Raw genomic sequence first — 20,714 nt, 5'->3', positions numbered from 1 at the left:
GCTGGCAAAGCGCTCCTGGTTTGGGAACTTTATCAGCCTGGAGAAAGAGGAGCAGATTTTTATGGTGATCAGAGACAAGCCCCTCAGCTCCATTAAGGCCGACATCGTCCATGCCTTCCTCTCCGTGAGTCATGCCAACCTGCTACGGTGGTCTTGATCAAGCTGACATCGCTTTACCTGTTAAACCTCTTCTCATGGTGTGTCTCTATATGTTAGATTCCATCCCTCAGCCACAGCGTGGTTTCCCAGACAAGCTTCCGGGCCGAGTACAAGTCCTCCGGAGGTCCATCTGTCTTCCAGAAGCCCGTCAAGTTTCAGGTGGACATCTCTTTTTCAGAGGGAGAAAGGGCAAGGGAGAGGGAAAGAGACAGGGAAGGAAAGAGAGACTATGGAATCTACAGTGTCACTTTTACCCTCCTTTCTGGTAAGAAAGATGTAGAAACTGTTTCAAGCCTTATTATCTTGTGTGTTGTAACTGCATTTCCAGACATTTGATTACTATTGGTGTGTCTGTGTGTGTGTGTGTGTATGTTTCGGGGCTGCACAGGTCCCAGCCGCAGGTTTAAGAGAGTGGTGGAGACCATTCAAGCCCAGCTGCTCAGCACACATGACCAACCCTCTGTACAGGCTCTTGCAGGTGAATCACACACAGCTATACACAGCTAAACAGTTACACTACATTACAGGGCTGCACAATATGAGCAAAACATTGTATCTTGATTATATTGCTACATATAGTGATTACAGTATCACTTTTGACATTAAAATGCTCAATGGTGAGCACTTGCTGTGGTGATGGGTAAAGGTCAGTTTGCATTATTTTGATCAAAATTGTTAAGATTTGTTAGATTTTGTGAAAGCCCTGATTTGTCAAAAGATCATTATCAGGAACATTAGAGATTGGTCGGGATGCTCCCAGCACAGAACAAATAAACCCTTGACTTGTTAGAGTTCATTTGCCTAGTGCAGCCATCTGTGATAGCCCTATCCCTCCTGTGATAGGCTTACCCAGATACACACTGTCCCTCCACGCTTGCATGGATACTGGTACACTCACACTGCACAACACCTGATTTTGTCCTTGTAGATGAGAAGAACGGGCGCCCCCCTGGGACACCAACCAGACAAAACTCACGCCGCTCAGAAGGCGGCGCCGACCGCTGTGAATGGGTTGACCGGGGAGAGGGCGGGGCCCTGCTCCAGCGAAGGGGGTCAGGCAAGGAGAGGTCTCGCCTACTATCCTCCAATGGGACCCAGTCCCAGCCTTGATCAGGAGGGACCCTTCATCAATCAGCATCCCACATAGAGCCATGTCATGACCCTGGAAACACTTGCTCATGCAAACCTCTTACCCCTCTTGCTACCCTACAGCATGATGGTAAAAAAAAAACTGCTTTTGTTTTTTTTTTGGTTTCTTTTTTTTATCTTTTAAAACAGTGATTTATTTTAAAACAGTGATTCTTTAAGTAACTGAATTCCAATGCAATTTAATACACTTCAGAAAAGTAAAGGAAAGTCAAGAAAAGGCATCACAACCCCCAACTACAGAGGACAGACAGCAGCATTACCTGTAGTGGTTGTCAGAGACATGATATTCCATACCATAATCAAGTCCAGGGTCAGAATATATCATAGTAAATGTTGAAGTTGTAAGTTATATATGTCACTGAAATGCAAGTATTGGTCTCATTAATTCATCACACTGCTGAAATTAGTTCAAGCAAACCTCCAATTCTGGCTCGCATATCTTCTGATAGTAGAGAATAAGCAGACCATCAGAACACGCACACCTTGTTCAGCCGCCATGATTATGGAGAAACAGCTTTGGACTGAAATATAATGAATGACGAAAAGGAGTTTTTTGGACCTTGTCCAGTGTTATCAGCAGCATATATTGCCATTGATAGACCACTGTATTCCAATACAGTCTACTTGCACATGTTAAGATACAAGATGCACCATCTGAATAAATGACAATTCTTACAGACTACCAGTCTGCTGACTTGTATGCAATAAAGAACAATAAGCTAAAAGAGATATGGTCTTGAATGTGGCTCGGGTCACTGGATCCTTTCCCCCAGTGTGAAAAGCAGCTTCATTGTACCCACTTGTGCACGCAGCCGTTCTTACCTAGCTTCTGTCATTGTTACATTTGATGGACTGACTTCACCTAGGCTGGATTTTCACTCCGACGAGATCGTACATGCCGAAAAATAACTGGTGTCTGCAACAGGCCTCTGCATGCGGATATCCCATTTTCCCTGTCGCCATGTGTCAACAACATGAACAGCAATTTTGATTGTGTTTTTTGCATGTATCCTGGCACTTACTAAATCTGGCCAAACAATGCTGGAGCTTTTTCCAAACTGCAGATTTCAAATGCTGTCATGGGAGTCTAAATGTTCTTCTTCAACTGGAATTGGATTTGAAAATTTCCCAGAACATGTGAAACGGATATTCAGCATAGTCCTCTGTTGCTGCAAGATCTTTGGCTGAAGCCAATCAAGTGAATGTCATGAGATATTTTTTAATTCAGGATTTTTGATTTATCACAGAGTATTTATTTATTTGTGACTGCGTCAGAAGGATGGTGTTGCCATGGCAGCAGAAAGACAGGATTCTTGCTGAACTCTTGCCAAACAAAAATGGTTCCATGAGGAAATAAGTACACTTCAGAATACTGGAAACTTGCTACTGACTGTATCTCCTGGAGTCCTGATTATTTCTCTTCATGGAAAACTATGAAAACAAATGGGCTTCTGTTCATGCTTTGACCCTTATGTCCTAAAAAATATTTTTTGGTTAAGGAAATATAACTAAATATAAAAAATTAACAAAAATCATTAGAGTAAAATTGGATTCTGGTAAAGACAAGAACAACAGCGTGGGCTCATGAACAGTATTACAGTTATAGGTAAAGGAAGACTTCTTAACAAAATGGATACTTTCCTAAAATGCTTCTGTTGTGGAGTATAAACTGTAACTAACATGCCCATGTAGACTGAGGAAGCTCACAGAGAGAAATGAAAAGAAATGAACCACACCGACTCAAACCCATACATCTGCTGTCTGGGCCAAGGACCACACTATCACATACATCCGTCATTACCACTGATATGCCCATAATGTTTGTCAGTTTATGTCCAATGAAATTAGGAAACAGTGTAAAAAAGATCTGTCTGTACAGCATCGCTTTGTCACCGGGCTTCCTTGCAGCATACTTATGCAACTGATCCAGAATGATCTATGAAGAAAGGGACCAGTTTTCCTCATGTATGTTTCCCAAAACAAATTTGAGCCATTTCTTTGATCCTGCAAAGTTTAGTGAGCGTGAGTGCAGACTTATTTATTTATTTATTTATTTATTTATTTATTTATTGTTTATTTGTTTCTTTGTTTTGCTTGCTTGTCTTTGTGTGGAATGGGACATAATCACTCTATCTTGATGTTAAGTTATTCTGGAAAATCAATATCCATGGTGGAAGCTGAAACACTGAAATAGTGAAACAGTGTTCTGTGTGCAAGACCTTGTTGTTTTTCCCCAAATTTTCATTCATATTAGTTTTATTTGCATTAAATAACCTATAGCAAAAGGAAATGTGTAAAATATATATAATTAATAAAAATAAAAGTGTGTTATATATAACTTTTTTAACATGCCTTTAGGTCTGTCTTTCATGGGCATAGACATTAAGTCGAGCTGTGTTTAAATTTGATCTGTTTTTCAGAAGTAACAACTTCTAGGCAGTGGAACCACACAGACATGTTGCACTACCAAACTGCAAGTGGCCCTCCTATTTTTAGGTTAAGGGGGCAGTGGGTGGGACATATTTCAAACGCAAGACGGTCATGTTCTACTAGTGAATCAAATGTGAGCAGTGCCTTTTTCTGGCCTCTCATTAGATTTGCATTTAGTTCCACAGGGAAATTACACCAAGGTGGCTCAAGACAAGGCAAGTTTTGAACTAACCATGTTCATGAAAGGCATTTCTAATTGTGCTGTTTTTTATATATATATATATATATATATATATATATATATATATATATATATATATATATATATATATATATATATATATATATATATATATATATATTTCTTTTTGGTATAGGTTAATAGTGATTGCAATATTGACTGGGTATATTTTAATTCTCATGTGCTTTCTAACTATGTCATTCATCATTCAGTACTTTTATTTTGGTCTATGTGACCAGAGGTGTGTCTGTGTGCGTCTGTATGTGTCTGTGTGTATGTGCTAGAATGAGTGAGCATAGAACATGTATGTCTCATACAAATGATACAAATGTACACAAGCAACCTAGTGAACAAAGAGATGTTGGATCAGTGTTGTCCATGTCATTTATTGTGTAGACTTGGATTATTAGGCATTCTAAAGGAATGCTTCGCCAAACCTACCAAAAGCAGACAACCTGCATGGTTTATCTGTGTTTTGATGTTACGTCAACTGTTTGTCAACATTACCTTCGCTAAGCAGAGGAGTTGAATGATGAACATGTGTATGAAGGGTGCACTGCAAATAAGTGCATATACTGGGCTGATTCAATGCATGTCAGCAACATGTTTTTATGTTGCCTCAAAATCTTTGTTTGTGTGTGTGTATGTGTGTGTGTGTGTGTGTGTGTGTGTGTGTGTGTGTGTGTGTGTGTGTGTGTGTGTGTGTGTGTGTGGTTTATGCAGTATTCTAGCTCATACACTTTTGTGTGGAGTGTGTATGTGTTTAAGAAAGAACTATGATGTGAATCTTCAGAATGGATCTACATTATTCCACATAACTAATTTGACAGGTATCAATAAACAAGAAAACAGCTGTCTGAATAAACAAAACTTCGTTTGTCATTCCATTCAAAAAAATCTGGTCCAGAATTATCAGTGTGAATAATTGTGACATTAATTTGTTATATGAACAGTTTTGTTAAAGATTTATAAACTCTTTGAGTTTTTGTACTTTGGGGATAGGAATTTTGTTCCAGAGACCAGTAAATAATACTCTTTGCAAGCATGCTAGTAACAATTATTATGATTTAACAAATACAAATCTTCCTGCCACCTTATCTTCTGAACATTAGATCCATCCATCCAGCCATCCATCTGACCAAAGTCTCAAGAAAGTCGAGATCTGATTTAGATTGCTTTTATTTTTTTAATCCCACTGTGTGCCTTGCGCCACTAGATGTCGGCAGAGAGGCACTTGTGAACCCGCGTGCAGTACAAGATTTCTTTTTACCATTTACAGTGTACAGTACTACTGTACCCGCCAGTGGTAACGAGGGTCACCATGGCGCCATATTTACTTTCAAATGATCTATAACCTTTCCAGTGCAAGCTTTTCATAAAAAATTTATGAAACAACAAGAACAACATTGTTTTCTTCAAAAGCAATACAGACCTATATACTTTATGACGTAGCTGTTTGTAACGGGAATGTAGGCCTATTGCATGTAGGACTATCACGAACCATTTAAATATGAAATTATGTACTGTGAACAATTGATTGAAACTAGCTAAGGCATAAATGTCTCTTTTAAAATGAATTATCATAAATCCACATTACATTAGATTTCTAATAGTCTAAATGTGATAAATTATCAAACTGATTTTGAAATAAAACTAAACGTAGTTATTGAGTAAATTTAAGAAATGCATTAAAACACAGGCATTGGCATGGACATATTAGGTATTTAAAACTACCATACAGTCACGCCACATTTATTATTTTATTATTTCGTTGCATTTTGTTGTTAAGGTATGGTATCAGAAACCTTGGGGTTGCATATCATGCAGATGGCTCGATCTTTGGTGCTAAAAATAGATAATTAAAACAAATAAGGTCCCCGATAATGTCAACAGATAACCAATTGTTTAATGACGATTGTTATACGATTTTTTTTTTCACACATCTGTTTCCGTTTATAGTCTAGACATGCTATACTTTGAACGTGTCAGCGATGCCTCCTCCTTCCCTAAGTTTTAAAACAATTTGGTGAACCGTGTTCTGGGAATAGCTCGCGCCGTAGTAGCGCTCGTGGAGGGCGAAAGGAGGCGCGAGGTGAGACGGACTAGACTACGCGCGAGTTCGAGCATGAGAACGAGGGGAGGGAGACGGGGAGAGAAACAGCCGCCTTCAAAAATGGCGTCTTCGGGGGAAAATGACTAATATTATGAAAAAAAGGAGGCCTCGGTCTTGAAGTCTAAACGAACCGCTCTGGATTTGAACGTTGTTTCGATTTATAGCGCGCTATCACGTCGATGAGGTCGAAACGACACTAAGGAAAAGAAAGAGCATTGGGAATCTAGCAACACCGTTTTATTTTGATGCGTCGACAGAGCTAGCTCGTCGCTAGCTTCCAACAAAATTTTGGGTGGGAAGGAATTTGCATTGCTTAATTGCAAGCCGTAACGCACAGACTTGCTCGACGTAGTATTCAGCACTGTTTGCGAAATGTAGCGACCGTTTAACGGATGTTACTGCTTCTTGGCGATACATTTTTATTCCAATAAAGTAGCCTAAGTGGTGAAAGGGGAGGAGAGACAAGGGAAAGGACGTATACGGTCATATGTGTCCATCAGTAATTTGTTGGTAACGGGGGTCAAATATAAGTGTTAACTTTGGTGTATGGCCTCTGCCTCTCGTGAGCATGGCATTAATTAAATTGATTTTAAAGGAAAGAAACCTGAAAAAGAGGTGAGGTTTTTGGAGGTGGTCGGTGAACACCCCCTGTATCGCGCACGCTCTCCTCCCCTCCGTTTCCCTCTCCCTCAATATGCTATTTTTCATTCTTATTGACTTACTCGTTGCTCATCAGGGAGAATGATAAGAAATTAACAGCAGGACAGTGATCTTGTCGTGCAGAAATACTTGCACCGGGATCGTTTTGTTCGATCGTTCTCCGCCGATTATAGTTCAAAAATGGATAGAAATTACCCGGGAGCAGGGTTCGGTGATTTGGGCGCTGGAGCCGGATGGAGCTACGAGAGATCAGCCAAAGCAAGGTAAGCATGCAGAGACTGTGCCTCCATTCCGAGGACAGTGAAATGTCCTCTTGTGGGGGGGAAATAGCCTGTGATTGGTCTTCATAACGAACTCGGCGCCGTGCATTCACATCTGTCTCTGACGATGCGTTTGCGTAGGATGTCAGAAGATGCTGATCCGTATGTTGAGTTTTTGTTATTCAAATAAGCAAAGGGTTCATGTTGGAAATGCAAGGGATGTGATTGACAGACTAATGTACGGTTTAGAGAGGTCGACGGAGGGAGATGGGGAGGAGAGGGAAGGAAAAGATGGGGGGCGGGGTGAGTCGCACCGTTTATCGTTTATTACGGTGTTTCATAAAATGATGTGGCATCCTTGATAAAAGGCTCCCAAACTGATCGCGTACAGAAGTTGAAGAGCGGGGAAATAGGCTAATAATAATAATAATAATAATAAAACAAACTATATGTACGCAGATTGGTGACCTATTCAACGTAGCCTATAAATAGCATAAAACGAAAAATTGTAAAAGTCAGTTTACCTGCAACATGCATTAGAGTCGCAACAATTATAATTTTTTAAAGGCTTAGGGGATTAAACAGACGAGACCACTTAATATCTGAACTGGAGCGTAAGAATTGTATTGGGCATTGTATTTAATTTTGTCATATTTAATAAGCCGTGCAACAATTGATAAGATCAGCGTCACGTTTGACAAGAAGCGGAGTCCGTTGGGCCTTGTTTAATATAAGCTAGCTGTGCTGCCTCATTTTACCATCCAGCTGACGCTAGCTAACTCCATAATGGTCGCCACTGTCGCATATGGGCCTGTAACTGAGGCAGTAGTGATAGCAAGAAAGCCTTTGTTATTGCAGGCAAAAGTCAAACAGGCGACATTTAGAGACCATGTCCTGAAGGTTTTGGTTTGGACCTGCCACTTTGGTCTAGCTTTTTCCTCCGCGCCACGCTCGGAGACAAGCCGCGTAGGCGCTGTCGCTAACCTGTTAGCCATCTGCTACGAATCCACGGTCTGCTATTGTGTAGGGCTGGTTGTAAAGAAACCTTGCAAAACGATTGTAAGACTGCTTTGGTGCTTGTTTAAAAGAAAAAAAACACTCGGGCAAATGTATAGAAGGCACGGCATCGTTCTTGAGGATGCTTTGCAAATAAAATGATAATTTGCTAGCCTAGTTTAGCAGCAGTTGTTGGTTCCTACTCAATCAGGTCATGTAGAAGCACCGCCACGGTCCTACAAGCCATATATTTGCTTTGCTTTGCTACTTTAAACAGTTACTCACCTTGTTACATTGTTACCTTGTTACAAAGTAATAGTGTTTATATGCAGCGACCAAAAGCTACAATGAAGTACTACATATAAAGTATACTACAGGTGAAACGGGGTATATCAAATGAATGTTGCCAACTATGTTTCAGGTTAAATGCTTTACTCTATGCAGACTATTCTGCAACAGATGATTGATATCAGCTAGTTCAGCCAGTAATAGTTATTAATGTGTACTAAGTGTGTACAGTCTTTGCACAGTATGTAATTTTCATTGCATTTAATGCATACTTTTCACTTTAGATACTCCTAATTTCTAAACCTTTATCAAATATTGCTTCGAAACTTGTAGTTACAGCATAGTAAAGTGTATTAGGAATGCACTATGTATACAAAATGCAATATTGCTCCATACAGCAGATGTTTAGTAAAATATTAAAAAGATTGGAAAACACTTAATATGATATGGTTGGCCTGAATTATTCTGAGAAAAGTTAGTTATGCATGTTGGATCATGTGAATTCTTTGATTTATTCAAAACATCCACAGAACATTAATCAGAGACATGTCATGGACCTTTCTTCTTTCCGGTTTTTGTCAGTTTGGTGTATGGCAGCTCCAGGTCATCACATCCAGAATCTGAACTCCTCCATCGGCAAGCCTATGCCACTCCCCACCCCCTACAGGGTTATGCAACCAATCACCACCCTGGCAGCTCCGGACAGGGTGGGGCATGGGGTGCAGCTGGGAGGAGTCTGGGTGAGTGACATGACATCTATGCTGTGTGATTAATTGCCTACGTGACAAAAAAGGACATTTGGAAGTACAAGAATACTGATTCATAAACCTTTCAAATGAAATTATTATTATTATTTTGACATTTGCATGAGAATGAAGCTAATGCATGTTAGAAACAGTTCATGAGCTTGCAGTGAAGTTCTTTGAACCACATATTTAATTTTCTGCTGGTGTCGTTTGTTGCTAATTATGATTATTGTTGGATTCCTCCGATTGTGTACCTTGTGTACTTAGTCTGATGGAGGACAAAATGCGCCTACTCTTTCTAGGATATTTTAGAGATTACCTAATTATGTAAATATCACAAGTATGTTTTTGAATATAGAATATTTGGAATCATACACACATTTAGTTGAGGTGGATAAAAATTGCAGTATATGAACAGTATATGTTTAACATGGTTTATAGTGGTTTTATCACAGTTTCTTGAAACTTTGAGAAGCATTGAGATTACATGTTTAATGTTGAATATGGTACCTCTTGCCATCCTATGTATGTATTCAATCTCAGTATAAGCAGCATGCTAAATAAAACAGTGCTGAATATGTCAAACCAAATAATCTGTAATTTGCATCAAAGGTACATGAATATAAGATGTGATTGTGAAGATCAATTTTCATTTGTTGCTGATATGTTCATTTTGCATTTTGTGTACACATTGTGATCTGACTCAGGCTTGTCCGGGCTTTTTGATGCTGGGTTGCACCATGCCAGTCCTTCAGGCCCAGATCCATCTGTTATGAACCTGATTTCAGCTCTGGAGTCCCGGGGTCCACAGCCACCACCTTCTGCTTCCTCTCTTCTCTCCCAGTTTCGCACCCCATCTTGGCAGACAGGTAAGATCAGACGTGATGGGGTATGTTAATTTTTATACTACCAGTTAGGAGAAAGAAACTGAAGGCTCAAAATACAGCAAGTACAATGATTTAAAAACTATTAAGGCATAAACATGGTCACTAAATGTTTTAAAAAGAGTCACCCAGCCCGTTGTTGCCATAGCAACAACTTGAAAGGCACACACTCTAAATGCTAATTGGTGTTGTAATTATTGTGAATTATTGTAAATGTCATGGACTCTATTTATAGATTATTCACAGACCACCTATGTTTTATATGGGTTTCTAATTACTTTAAGATTTCTTGCATTTATTTAATATGCACTCTGATTCTATGTCTTTTGTGTTTTTTATCACTCTTAAGCGATGCACACACCTGCCCCTGCAGAGCTTTTCATCTCTGGTGCCCTTCCTGGTTCTGGATCATTCCCATCATCCTCTGCCTTATCGGCATATCAGCACCCAGCTTCATTTTCTGGGCGTTCCTTTCCTGGGGTGACCCCCTCACTGTCTCTACAGGATACGCCTACTTTCAGTCCAACCTCCAATGGCCTCCTCTCTCCCCATGATCCTTTGCTGCACATTAAGACACCCTCTCAATCAAGTCTTGGCTTTGATCGCCTGTTGTCATCTCAGGGTGCTGCTGCAGCTTATCGTGGTAGCCATGACCCAAGTGGAGGTGCCGGTGTCACATCTGCCCAAGCCTCCTCTGCAGTCTCAGCTTCTGCTCGTCATTTGCAGTCTCACCAGTTTAACTTGCTGTCCTCGCAGCTTCAAGACCAGTCCTCACAGTTATATAGTGCTTCTGTGTTCTCCTCTACCCCAGCCCCACCTCAGCCAACCTCGCAAGAGCGGACTGTACCGCGACAGGATAGTGTCATTAAGCACTACCAGCGTCCTTCGCCAGCGCAGGCTCCCACTTCCACACCTCACCCCCTCCAGCACTACCTTAGCTGTGGAGTGTCTGGGTATCAGCAGACCCCCCATCCTCGTCATGCTGGTCTATCCTGCAGTCCATTAGGAGAGCACAGTCCTTCCTCTGACCATAAACCTTCCCCCAGGACAGAGCAGTACCGACCCGCCATCCAGCCCTCTTATGGGTCTTCCTCATCTTCATCCTCTGGTGGGCCTGGAAAGGGGTCAAAAAGCAGTTCCAGTAGTGGCTACTCTTCCTCTGGCTCTGGTTCCTCATCCAGAACCCCTCATACACCGCCTTCTGCATCTTCAGCCTCATCATCTTCATCATCATCTTCTTCTTCAGCATCAGCCGGTGCACGCCAGTCTAATGCCATTCCAACGTCTAGCTCTGCATCAGCATCTTCTCGACAACAGCCACCAACCCAGTCTGTGCCTCCTCCCCCACAAACTCACCCCCAACCCCCTCCTAGCACGTCTAACTCCTCACAGCAGTCCCTTCCCAAAGCCTGTCTCTCAGGCTATGGTTCACCAGTAGCTCCAGTTAAATCATCCGGCAGTCTGACAGGCCAAACTCCCCCTCAGCAGCAGCCTCAGTCTTTCTCTCCAAGCCAGCCCCCTCCATCACACTTATCTCAGTCATATGGGGGATTCAACTCCCCACAGACACATGACCTACCTTCAGCAAGGACCTCTGGGGTTGCAAAAGGCTATGGAAATCTGGGAAGCCAGTCCTTTTCAGCAGAATCAGTGTACGGAACTGATTCTGGTTATGGGTCACTGCCGCCATCACTAGGGGGAGCTGGAAGCCCCTCAATGAGCTATGCTGCCTCAGGACACTCTCCTGCACTCTTACGTTCAGGGACAAATGGGGGATCAGCTGGTGGGAACAGCAATGGGGGTAATAGCAGTACAGGAGGTGGAAGTAATGTGGGTGGCGGAGGAACAAGTGGGTTCTTACCATATTCCAGATTCCAGCCCATCTCCATCTGGTAACTCTGGTATAATTCGCCCAGGTCTCCACTCTCCTGCTCCTTCTCGACCTGCTCAGTCACCGGTTGGAACAGGATCCAACAAATACCTATCCTCTGTTCTCTCCCCTTCCTTTTTGCCCTCCCCACAGGGGTTCCCAGATACTCGAGGACCTCGGTCACAACCCTACCCACCCCTCTGCACCTCCCAAAACTAAGTCTGATAACAGCTTGCTTGGTGTAACTGAGTCTCGGACCACAACAAGATGATGACGACGATGATGACTTTCTCATTCAGCATCTCCTTCAGGCTCAAAGTCCTGCCCCTCAAACATCTCATCATCATGCCCCTCAAAGCCATCATTCCTCACAGCCTACCCAGCAGCCTTCCGTCCTTCCACCCCAGGATGGTAATAAGGGGCTGTCATATGAGATGAGCAAGAGCTCAGAGGAACGATACCATCTTCAGAGTGTTATTCGAACTCATAGTGCCACATCTAATGCTGCTGTATCTGGAGCAGGGAGTGGAGCAGGCCTGGATAGTCAGTTGGAGATGTCCTTAAAGAAACAGCAACATCAACAGCAGCAGCATCAACAGCAACATCAACAGCAGCAGCACCAACAGCAGCATCAACAGCATAAACAGCAACATCAACAACAACAACAACAACAACAGAAGAGCAGCAGAACTGTCTCAGATGGAGGAGGACGGGGGAATTCAGATCAAACCCATTCTCATCCCCATCACCACCATGACTCAATGGGGTCAGTGGTCCACTATGGACGTGGTGACCCTTACTCTCAGCACTCCATTCCTCTGCATCCCTCCTCTCACCATCAGCACACTCCACACACACCTACGCATTCTCATTTGCACTCTCACCCCCACATGGATCTGCAAAAGAAGCCTCAAGATTCTGCAGATATGGCTTACATTCGCAAGACACCTGATCTGCAGCAGCACCGGCACCAACACCAACAGGCGCATCCTCAACAACAGACCGCACATCATCAGTCTCATCAACAACAGCAACAACAGCGTCAATCTCAGTCCCAAACATTAATGGATTCTCCAACAGATCAGTCCCGCCAGGCGCCACACTTACTACAATCAGTGCTCTCCCACACCACCAGGAGCAAAATGGATCCTCAGCAACACCCTGTCAGTCAGCAGGCTTTGTTGGACGCAGCGGGTGGAGTTACAGCAGCAGAGACCCATCCCCAACCCCAAGCATCTCAGCTACAACTTCAGCTCCAGACTCAAGCAATGGAAGCGGCTAGTCACTATGGCCGCAGTTCTCAGCAGCAAGACCAGAACCATCCAAAGTCTACCACAGTTTCCTCTCTGGACATGCTGGAACGCTCCCTTTCTCGAACTTCTAGTCAGGAGGGAGGAATGGTCGACGATAGATCAGGAAATGAGGGAGGAAGAGGAAATTCTGGAGGAACCGCAGCAAGTGTTGAGAGACACAGATCTCAGGATCAACAGAGACTTTCATCTCACCATCCTACACAGCATCATCCCTCTGAGTTACATTCATATCTTTCTGAACCAGATTTGGGATTACCTACCCCTTCCCATGGGCATCACCTTTCCCACCACCACCATCAGCCACAACAACCAACTCAAGCTCCTCAACACCCAAACTCCCACCATCAGCATGGCCACCCACAGCATCCGTCTCAACAAAGCCATCACCATCTTGCTCCTCAGTCAGCTTCTGCAACTACACAGCAGCAAGAACAGCCTCACCCCTCTCACTCTTCACAGCTTGCTCCAGCTCCACTTGAACAGCAGCATCAGGCAGAACATCACTTTGACACTAGGAGCTCAGCAGTGAAGTCAAATCAGAATCAGTCCCAGGAGAGCCAGAGGTTTGTTCCATTAACATCCATCTGTTTCCCAGACTCTTTGCTTCCAGATGAAGATCGTTCCTTTTTTCCCGGCATGGAGGACATGTTCTGCCCAGAGGAGTACAAGTCGAGCTGCCCTGGAGGTGCTGGGCAGGGTCAAGATGGTGTTTCTCAAGCCCAGCCAGGACAAGAAAGCATAGAGGGTATAAAATCAACTGCAGAAGGTGGGGGAGATGATACAGGTGCAAGCTACGACATGATTGGCCAACATGGTGATCAAGATTATGGGCAGTATTGCCATGATCTTTCAGAGCCTGACAATGGAACCATGCACCTGGATCTGGACTCCTTGAAGACCCATGAACTACCGTCTACTGTCAATACAGAGCAGCTTGGACTGATCCAGTCTCAGCCACCCAGCATTGGAATGGGAAGTGGTGGGAATGTTGAAGGATCTGGTGCCAAGCTAGGAGGTTCTGCTGGTTCTGCTGCTGGTTCAGGTGGTCTTACCTCACCAATATTCTGTTCATCTCGTCCCAAAAAGCTCCTGAAGTCCAGCTCCTTCCACTTATTGAAAGAGAGACCTGATCCTAATTCTCTTCCCAAAAAGAGCTATGCACAGGAGTATGAATTTGAGGATGATGAAGACAAAGCTGATATTCCCGCTGACATTCGACTGAATAGCCGAAGACTTCCTGACCTGATTCCAGACCTTGTGTCCAGCTGCCGGAAATCTGGTGGAGTGGGTGGTGGAACTATGAGCCCTCTAATGGGTGAGCTGGATTTTGGATACCCCCCTCTTGGCCCTCCTCCACAATTGTTGCCTAACGATGGACCAAAAAAGAGAGGCAGGAAACCCACCAAGCCCAAAAGGGAAGGACCTCCGAGGCCTCGTGGCCGTCCACGCATACGCCCTTTGCCTGAGCCTCACCACTCCAGGGGCCTGATGGGAGATTGTGGAACAGGATATGTTCCTGAGCGAGGTAGAGGCAGAGGAAGAGGTAGAGGCCGAGGCAGGAGAGATGAATCTATGATGGACATGGAGGTAGTTAACAAGGAACAGAATCAGCTATATCAACAACACATGCAGCAACAGCAAATGCATCACCAGCCACAACAGCAACAGCTCCAAGAGCCAATCAAACCTATCAAGGTATGTTGGGAGAGACCATTCATAATGTTTCAAGTATTTTTTGTGATTTTTATGAGAAGACAGATTAAGATTTCAAATTTAAAATTTGTTTCTTTTTGTCTCTTTCTAGATAAAGCTTCCTATCGGTACCATGTCATCATCTGATGCCCTCTTGCGAACTGATTCTTTGTCTGGTACTGACCCAGCCCTCTCAGATGGTTCTGTAGGTTCTGCTCCTTCTTTGGGTTTGAGCCCAGGGACACCAGGGGTACCTGATATAAACAGACCACAGGACAAGATTAAGCCTAAAACTCAAGAGGTGAGAGAAGTATATTCCACTTCAAATGTATTTATTAACTTTTTTATGCTTTGTCTATGATTGTCCTATTTTACATATGTTAAATTCCTGTTACCCAAACTATACATTTTATTCCACTTCAGATGGAAGACAAAGAGTCTGAGAAGACTGGTTTTGTGGCTTCATTTCTGGATTTTCTGAAGTCTGGAAAAAGGCCAGGGAGCACTTCTGGGAATGGTGATTCGTCTCCAGGGAAAAGTGGAGGTATCCGTCCTATATCCCCTTTACCACCACCTCCCCCAGCTCCTGCAGCACCATCTGGTTATGGGGATAGTGAAGGTGATGGAAGTCTCTCTTTGGGTGGATGCCCAAGCCCTTGCAAGCGCTTAGATGAAGAACTGAAGAGGAACTTGGAAACACTTCCATCCTTTTCATCAGATGAAGAGGACTCAGTGGGGAAAAACCAGGACCTGCAAAAGAGCATCTCATCTGCCATTTCTGCTCTCTATGACACTCCACAGCTTAGCACATCCACAATGCAGCCTCCCTCACTTCCTCCACCTCCTCCTCCTCCCCCTCCTGCACCACTGACACCAACACACCAGCCACCTGCCCTAAGTCCTCAAACTCCAACACACATGCACACACATCCTTCTTCACACATACACACACAGTCCATTGAACCTGCCATATTATCAAGAGAAGAGGAAACTGAAGAGATTGAAGAGGAGAAAATGAGAGATGTAGATGAAGAGGAGGAGCAAGATAAAGGAGTGGAAGACAAAGTCCCAGAAATGGAGCTGCTGAGTGTTCCAAAAGTAGGAGGTAAGAGTTGAGGACAGAAGGAGGTCATGCTGAAAGAGGTGTGCAATCAGAGCATCTACTAAACCTCCTTTTATATCTGTAAACACTTGCACAGTCTTAAAACTAGGGCAGCAGAGAACAAAATGTTTAGTTCATATGATGTGTTGTTTTAAACTTGATATATATTGCATTTTTGTTTCAGACTCACCTAAAGAAGCTCCTCAAGCAGCAGCACCCCCTTTGCTTCCACCTCTCTTTCCATCTTCCCCTGCCTCTTCATCTTCTCCATCTCCACCTCCTCTTCCTCCTCTGTCTCTTCCTTCACCCCTTCCCCCACTGGAGGATAACCCATCTCCACTGCAGAAACAATCACTACAGCAGTCTCCACCTCCACCTAGCCCTCTTGCTCCAGCTTTACCTGTCCTTTCACCTCCAGCTCCACCTCCTGTAGCCTCTCCTCCATCCTCCACTCCTGCACCCCCTAGCCCTCCTCCACCTCAGCAACTCGCTCCAGCTCCATCCTCCCCAGAAGAGCCCCCAACACCTCAAATCCTACCATTACATCTGGCTCAGAAACAGAGTGGTGCTGCCATCGTAGGAGAGACTGATGAGGATGAGAGTGAGAGTGGAGGGGAAGGCATCTTCAGGGAGAGAGATGAATTTGTGGTACGCATAGAAGACATCAGGACGCTTAAGGTGCATAATCTTGCCTTCTTATTTGATTATATTTATTTTCAAGTTAATATTTAAGGTTAGTATTAACTACCAACTGTATTCAAATATTAGTAGTGTAATGATCAGGAATTAGACTGGAGAATACCAAAAACCTTTAAGTATATCTTTATTGGCCATGAACAGAATTTCATAGAGTGTTTAAAAATAGGTTTTTATTAATTTTTCTGTTTTAATTTTGCATATGCGTATGCCCTTGCTCAAAACATTGCTATTTTTTCATTTTGTCAGATCATTCATCTTCGCTTCAAATGCTCTTTAGTTCTAGTGGCACTGTGTATGCATGCGAGTCTATGCTGGTCTATGTGGAGTCATGCTGGTCTATGTAGAGTCATGATTTTCAACTCTGCCTGTCCACAGCTGGCCTTGCAGACAGGTCGGGAGCCCCCTCCCATTTGGCGTGTACAAAAAGCCCTATTGCAGAAGTTCTCACCAGAGATCAAAGATGGACAAAGGCAGTTCTGTGCCACTAGCAATGTGAGTCAGCTTACCTCCCAGTTTTCAAGCCCAAACAAACAAACTTAATGGGGTCTTAACCTCCTCATAGGCCTAGATTTGATGTTCCTTTGATCATCATTGTCAGTAGACCTGTTTGTAACTGTTTGCGGAGCATGTAAATTTACTTTATACTTTACTTCATTTTCCCCTTCCCTTCCCAGTATCTTGGTTATTTTGGTGATGCAAAAAAACGGTACCAGCGGCTTTATGTGAAGTTCCTGGAGAACGTGAATAAGAAGGACTATGTGAGGGTTTGCTCTTGCAAGCCTTGGCACAAACCCTCTGTAGCACTCAGGTATCTAAACCTTTTCACATTTGGTCTTATTCTAAACTCTTGTAAGTGGTGTTGGTTCATAGTTAATGGATATTTGTCTCATTCAGACGCCATTCTCAGTCAGTATCAAAGATGGCCCCTGCCACTAACAATCAGACTTCAGCTCGCATTCTGAGAGATGAGAAAGCAAAAGAGAAGGAGCAGCGGGAAGCCAGAGAGAAGAACCACATCAGAGTGAGAGAACAGCAAGAGAAGGAACGGCTTGCCAAAATGAAGGAGAGGGATGAAAAGAAGAAGAGAGAGGAGGACAAGAAAACGTTAGCTCCTCAAGCGCACCAGAAAGCTGAGAAGCGGTCAGTGCTGACGGAGCGAGGGAGGGCGAAGGATGAGAAAAGGGTTGGAGGAGTTGAGCGGAGGACGGAGCGCACACAGAAGCAGCAGCCAATAAAGACAAAAGCTGAGCCTCCACCTAAAAAGAGGAGGATGTGGCTGAAGGAAATGCCTTCATCATCGGAGTCTGATTCTTCAGCCAGTGAGGATGAAGGTGAGCTCTGTGTGTGTGCGCGCGTGTATGTGTGCGCGTGCGTGTGTGCGTGCGCGCTTGTGTATCTAACCATGTGCACTTATTTCTTGTAGTCTCTGTGAAATCAGGCCTAAACACTCGTGCAATGCGGGAGATGTACCGTAGCTATGTGGAGATGCTTGTCAGTACAGCTCTGGACCCAGACATGATCCAGGCCCTGGAAGACACTGAGGGTAGGACGAAACATCTCTCTCTAAGATAAATCACAAATTGCTCTCTTCATTTATTTCTTCTCCTCATTAAGAATGAGGGTAGACTCTTTGATCATGTGACATTCTCTACTGACTCCATCTTTCAGATGAATTGTACCTCCCTCCAATGCGTAAAATTGACAGCATTCTCAGTGAGCAGAAGAGAAGGCTTCTGAAGCAAGTCAACATGAACTCCCAACACCAGGTACAAAGTTTTGCCATTTTGGTAGCATAAATACTTTTTTGAATAGATCAAGTTTTCACAACTCTGTCCCCTCTCAATTCATTTTATCCTTCTCCGCAGGAAGCCCTGCATACTTTCCCCCAGATAACGGCAGAGCCGCTGGACTCCGCAGCAGTGAGGGTTAGACTTGGTGGGGAGTGCTACAATCGGAAAACCCTGAACCGTGTCAAAAAGAGCATACCCAAACCACAGGTACCCTTACACACAAGCAAACCTGAATGTCTTTCAATAAAATGGCCATATTAAGGTAAAACATGCATGAATGATACATAAGCATTAAGTTATACTATATTTTGTTCAGGTAATATTCTAACCTTTCTCCCTTAGGACCTCAAGCTGTCAACAGAGACATGTAGAATCTACAGTCTTTATCATTCTCTGCATCATTACAAATATCACACCTTCTTAATCTGTAAGAAAGAAGTAAGTGTTCCTGTACTGCTCTTTCTCATAGTAAATTTGCAACTGGGAAAATGAAAACAATTGCAATTGAGAAGAACACTAAGGAACAATGTCAGATTATTCGTTATAAATCATCCCTTTCTTCTTGCTCTACTCTTTCAGACGGACACTATAGAACAGGCCTCAGAAGATCCTGGGCAAGAAGAGGTTGTTCAGCAGTGCATGGCCAATCAGAGTTGGTTGGATACGCTCTTCAACTCCTTCTTAGAGCTGATGACCCTCAGTGCCAAAGCCTGAATAAGCGAAAGCGGAAGAGAGAGAGGAGAGGATGGTGAAAGAGACAAAGGACAAAACTCCAGGGAAGCAAAGAGGCCTCTCATGGGAAAAAGAACATGGATTTGTTTTCGCATAGCTCCTGTCCTCCACTATTGTTTTACCGAAGCGCTTTTTAAGATGGTTGTAATACAGTGACAAGACGAGATGGGCGGGGCTAGATGAGAGAGTGGGGTAAGGATACCACCTCGCAGCTGGTTGCCTTTGGCAAGGAAATTAATCAATTCTTCTTTACTTAAGTCAATGAGATCAGTTTTTTTTTTTTCAGGATTCTTTCTGAAGTAGAATTGACAAAAGCAGGACAGTAAACCAAGCTGATTAAAGATGAAAAGGAACACGTTCACACATGGATGTTTTGTTTTTTTTTTTTGTTTTTTTTTTTTTTTTTTTTTTTATTAATGTTTGTTTGATTTGGGGGGGGGGGGGGTTCAACCATCCCTTCTGGAGTTGAATGATAACTTTGTTGATTGATGGAAGATAAACTAAATCATGGAATTCTGATGGAAGGAGAATATTGCACGACATTTGCGCTTTGATTTTGGCCACTCTTGCGCTTGGAATAACTGACAATTCATTTGTCTGAAGACATTGAAAACATTGCCAGGAGGAAGTCTGTTACTGTTTGAATATTACACAGATTATTTTTAAAGACTACAAACTGTTCTATTCTGCATTTTTTTGGAGTGGAAGAGTGGTGGTTGTGTTTTATAAATGAGTGAAGAATGCAGTGTGAAAAGGAAATTCGCATGGAAGAGGCTCAAGGGTGTAACGGTGTAACACTTCAGGCTACATGAGTAAAATGAGTGAGCTAGAGTATTACACACATTTTTATTATTTATATAAAGACGTTTCTAACAGGATCTCGTACATACAGTACAAAGCAGTAATTCTTCATTATCTGTTTCATAATGTTATGTTCAGATATGAGCAAAATCGTGTTGTCACATGAAGAGTCTTCCTTTAGGCTCATGGAGAAATAGTGAGTAAGGTAAAGAAATGTGTGGCATTGGTTTTGTCTATAAAAGAGTAAAAGACAGAAATAAAATATACTTCAAACCTACGCAAAACTGTATTATTTCAGTACATTCTTCAGAAGATGGACATGAAAATAAGAGCTAACTATAGCATTCAGTTCCCACTAGGGAAAGATTATGTATTAGTAATATTTAAAGAGCATTTTTTGTTTGTTTTGTTTATAACTGTCATTTGTCTGTATTATGAGTATTATTTTGGAACAATCTAATACTGTGCTTCTTTCAAAAACAAAGCCTTTGTGTAAATATTGTACAGCTATTCACACAAAACTCAGTTCTCCTGTACATGGACTATTCCTGTATTTGAAAAACAAATAAAAACAAGGAGCATATAATGTCTCATAAGAATCAGATTGATTGTTTTTCCTCGTGAACTTCTGGTCAATGTCTTTGTATATTAAGATAACTCAAGGCTAGGTACACTGAGAAGTGACTATATATTTCAATGGATCTGACATTACAGGCTGAACTGATATTTCGAATAAATGCAGTATTTTTCCAGTTTGCTGAAGTGCTCCCTGAAAAGTAATTAGTGAAA

The 20,714-nt window shown here is 42.9% G+C and overlaps 2 protein-coding genes across 2 annotated transcripts in view; both read left to right on the top strand.

Moving 5' to 3' along the window:
* si:ch211-255p10.4 (serine/threonine-protein kinase BRSK2) overlaps nucleotides 1-1,988 on the top strand; it is an 11,496-nt gene extending 9,508 nt beyond the window's left edge. Inside the window, exons 16-19 of the mRNA XM_027031162.2 lie at nucleotides 1-124; nucleotides 217-424; nucleotides 548-637; nucleotides 1,088-1,988. Of these exons, the coding sequence (XP_026886963.2) occupies nucleotides 1-124; nucleotides 217-424; nucleotides 548-637; nucleotides 1,088-1,269 (604 nt within the window). The 3' untranslated portion in view covers nucleotides 1,270-1,988. The remainder of the gene's footprint in view (nucleotides 125-216; nucleotides 425-547; nucleotides 638-1,087) is intronic.
* Nucleotides 1,989-5,944: 3,956 nt separating this feature from the next.
* prr12a (proline rich 12a) lies at nucleotides 5,945-20,515 on the top strand. The gene is given in 18 exon segments (XM_027031157.2): nucleotides 5,945-7,015; nucleotides 8,879-9,036; nucleotides 9,750-9,911; nucleotides 10,276-11,777; nucleotides 11,779-11,988; nucleotides 11,990-12,052; nucleotides 12,054-14,804; nucleotides 14,914-15,102; nucleotides 15,225-15,906; nucleotides 16,088-16,581; nucleotides 16,978-17,094; nucleotides 17,277-17,410; nucleotides 17,497-17,933; nucleotides 18,026-18,145; nucleotides 18,271-18,368; nucleotides 18,468-18,599; nucleotides 18,735-18,830; nucleotides 18,972-20,515. Coding segments are annotated over 18 exon segments (7,563 nt in total). The 5' UTR covers nucleotides 5,945-6,932; the 3' UTR covers nucleotides 19,107-20,515.
* The last annotated feature ends 199 nt before the right edge of the window (nucleotides 20,516-20,714 follow it).

The sequence above is a fragment of the Electrophorus electricus genome, chromosome 14, assembly GCF_013358815.1.
Source record: "Electrophorus electricus isolate fEleEle1 chromosome 14, fEleEle1.pri, whole genome shotgun sequence".
NCBI classification, from domain to species: Eukaryota; Metazoa; Chordata; class Actinopteri; order Gymnotiformes; family Gymnotidae; genus Electrophorus; species Electrophorus electricus.
The sequence above is the reverse complement of the archived record's forward strand: the minus strand, read 5'-3'. Positions and strand labels throughout refer to the sequence as shown.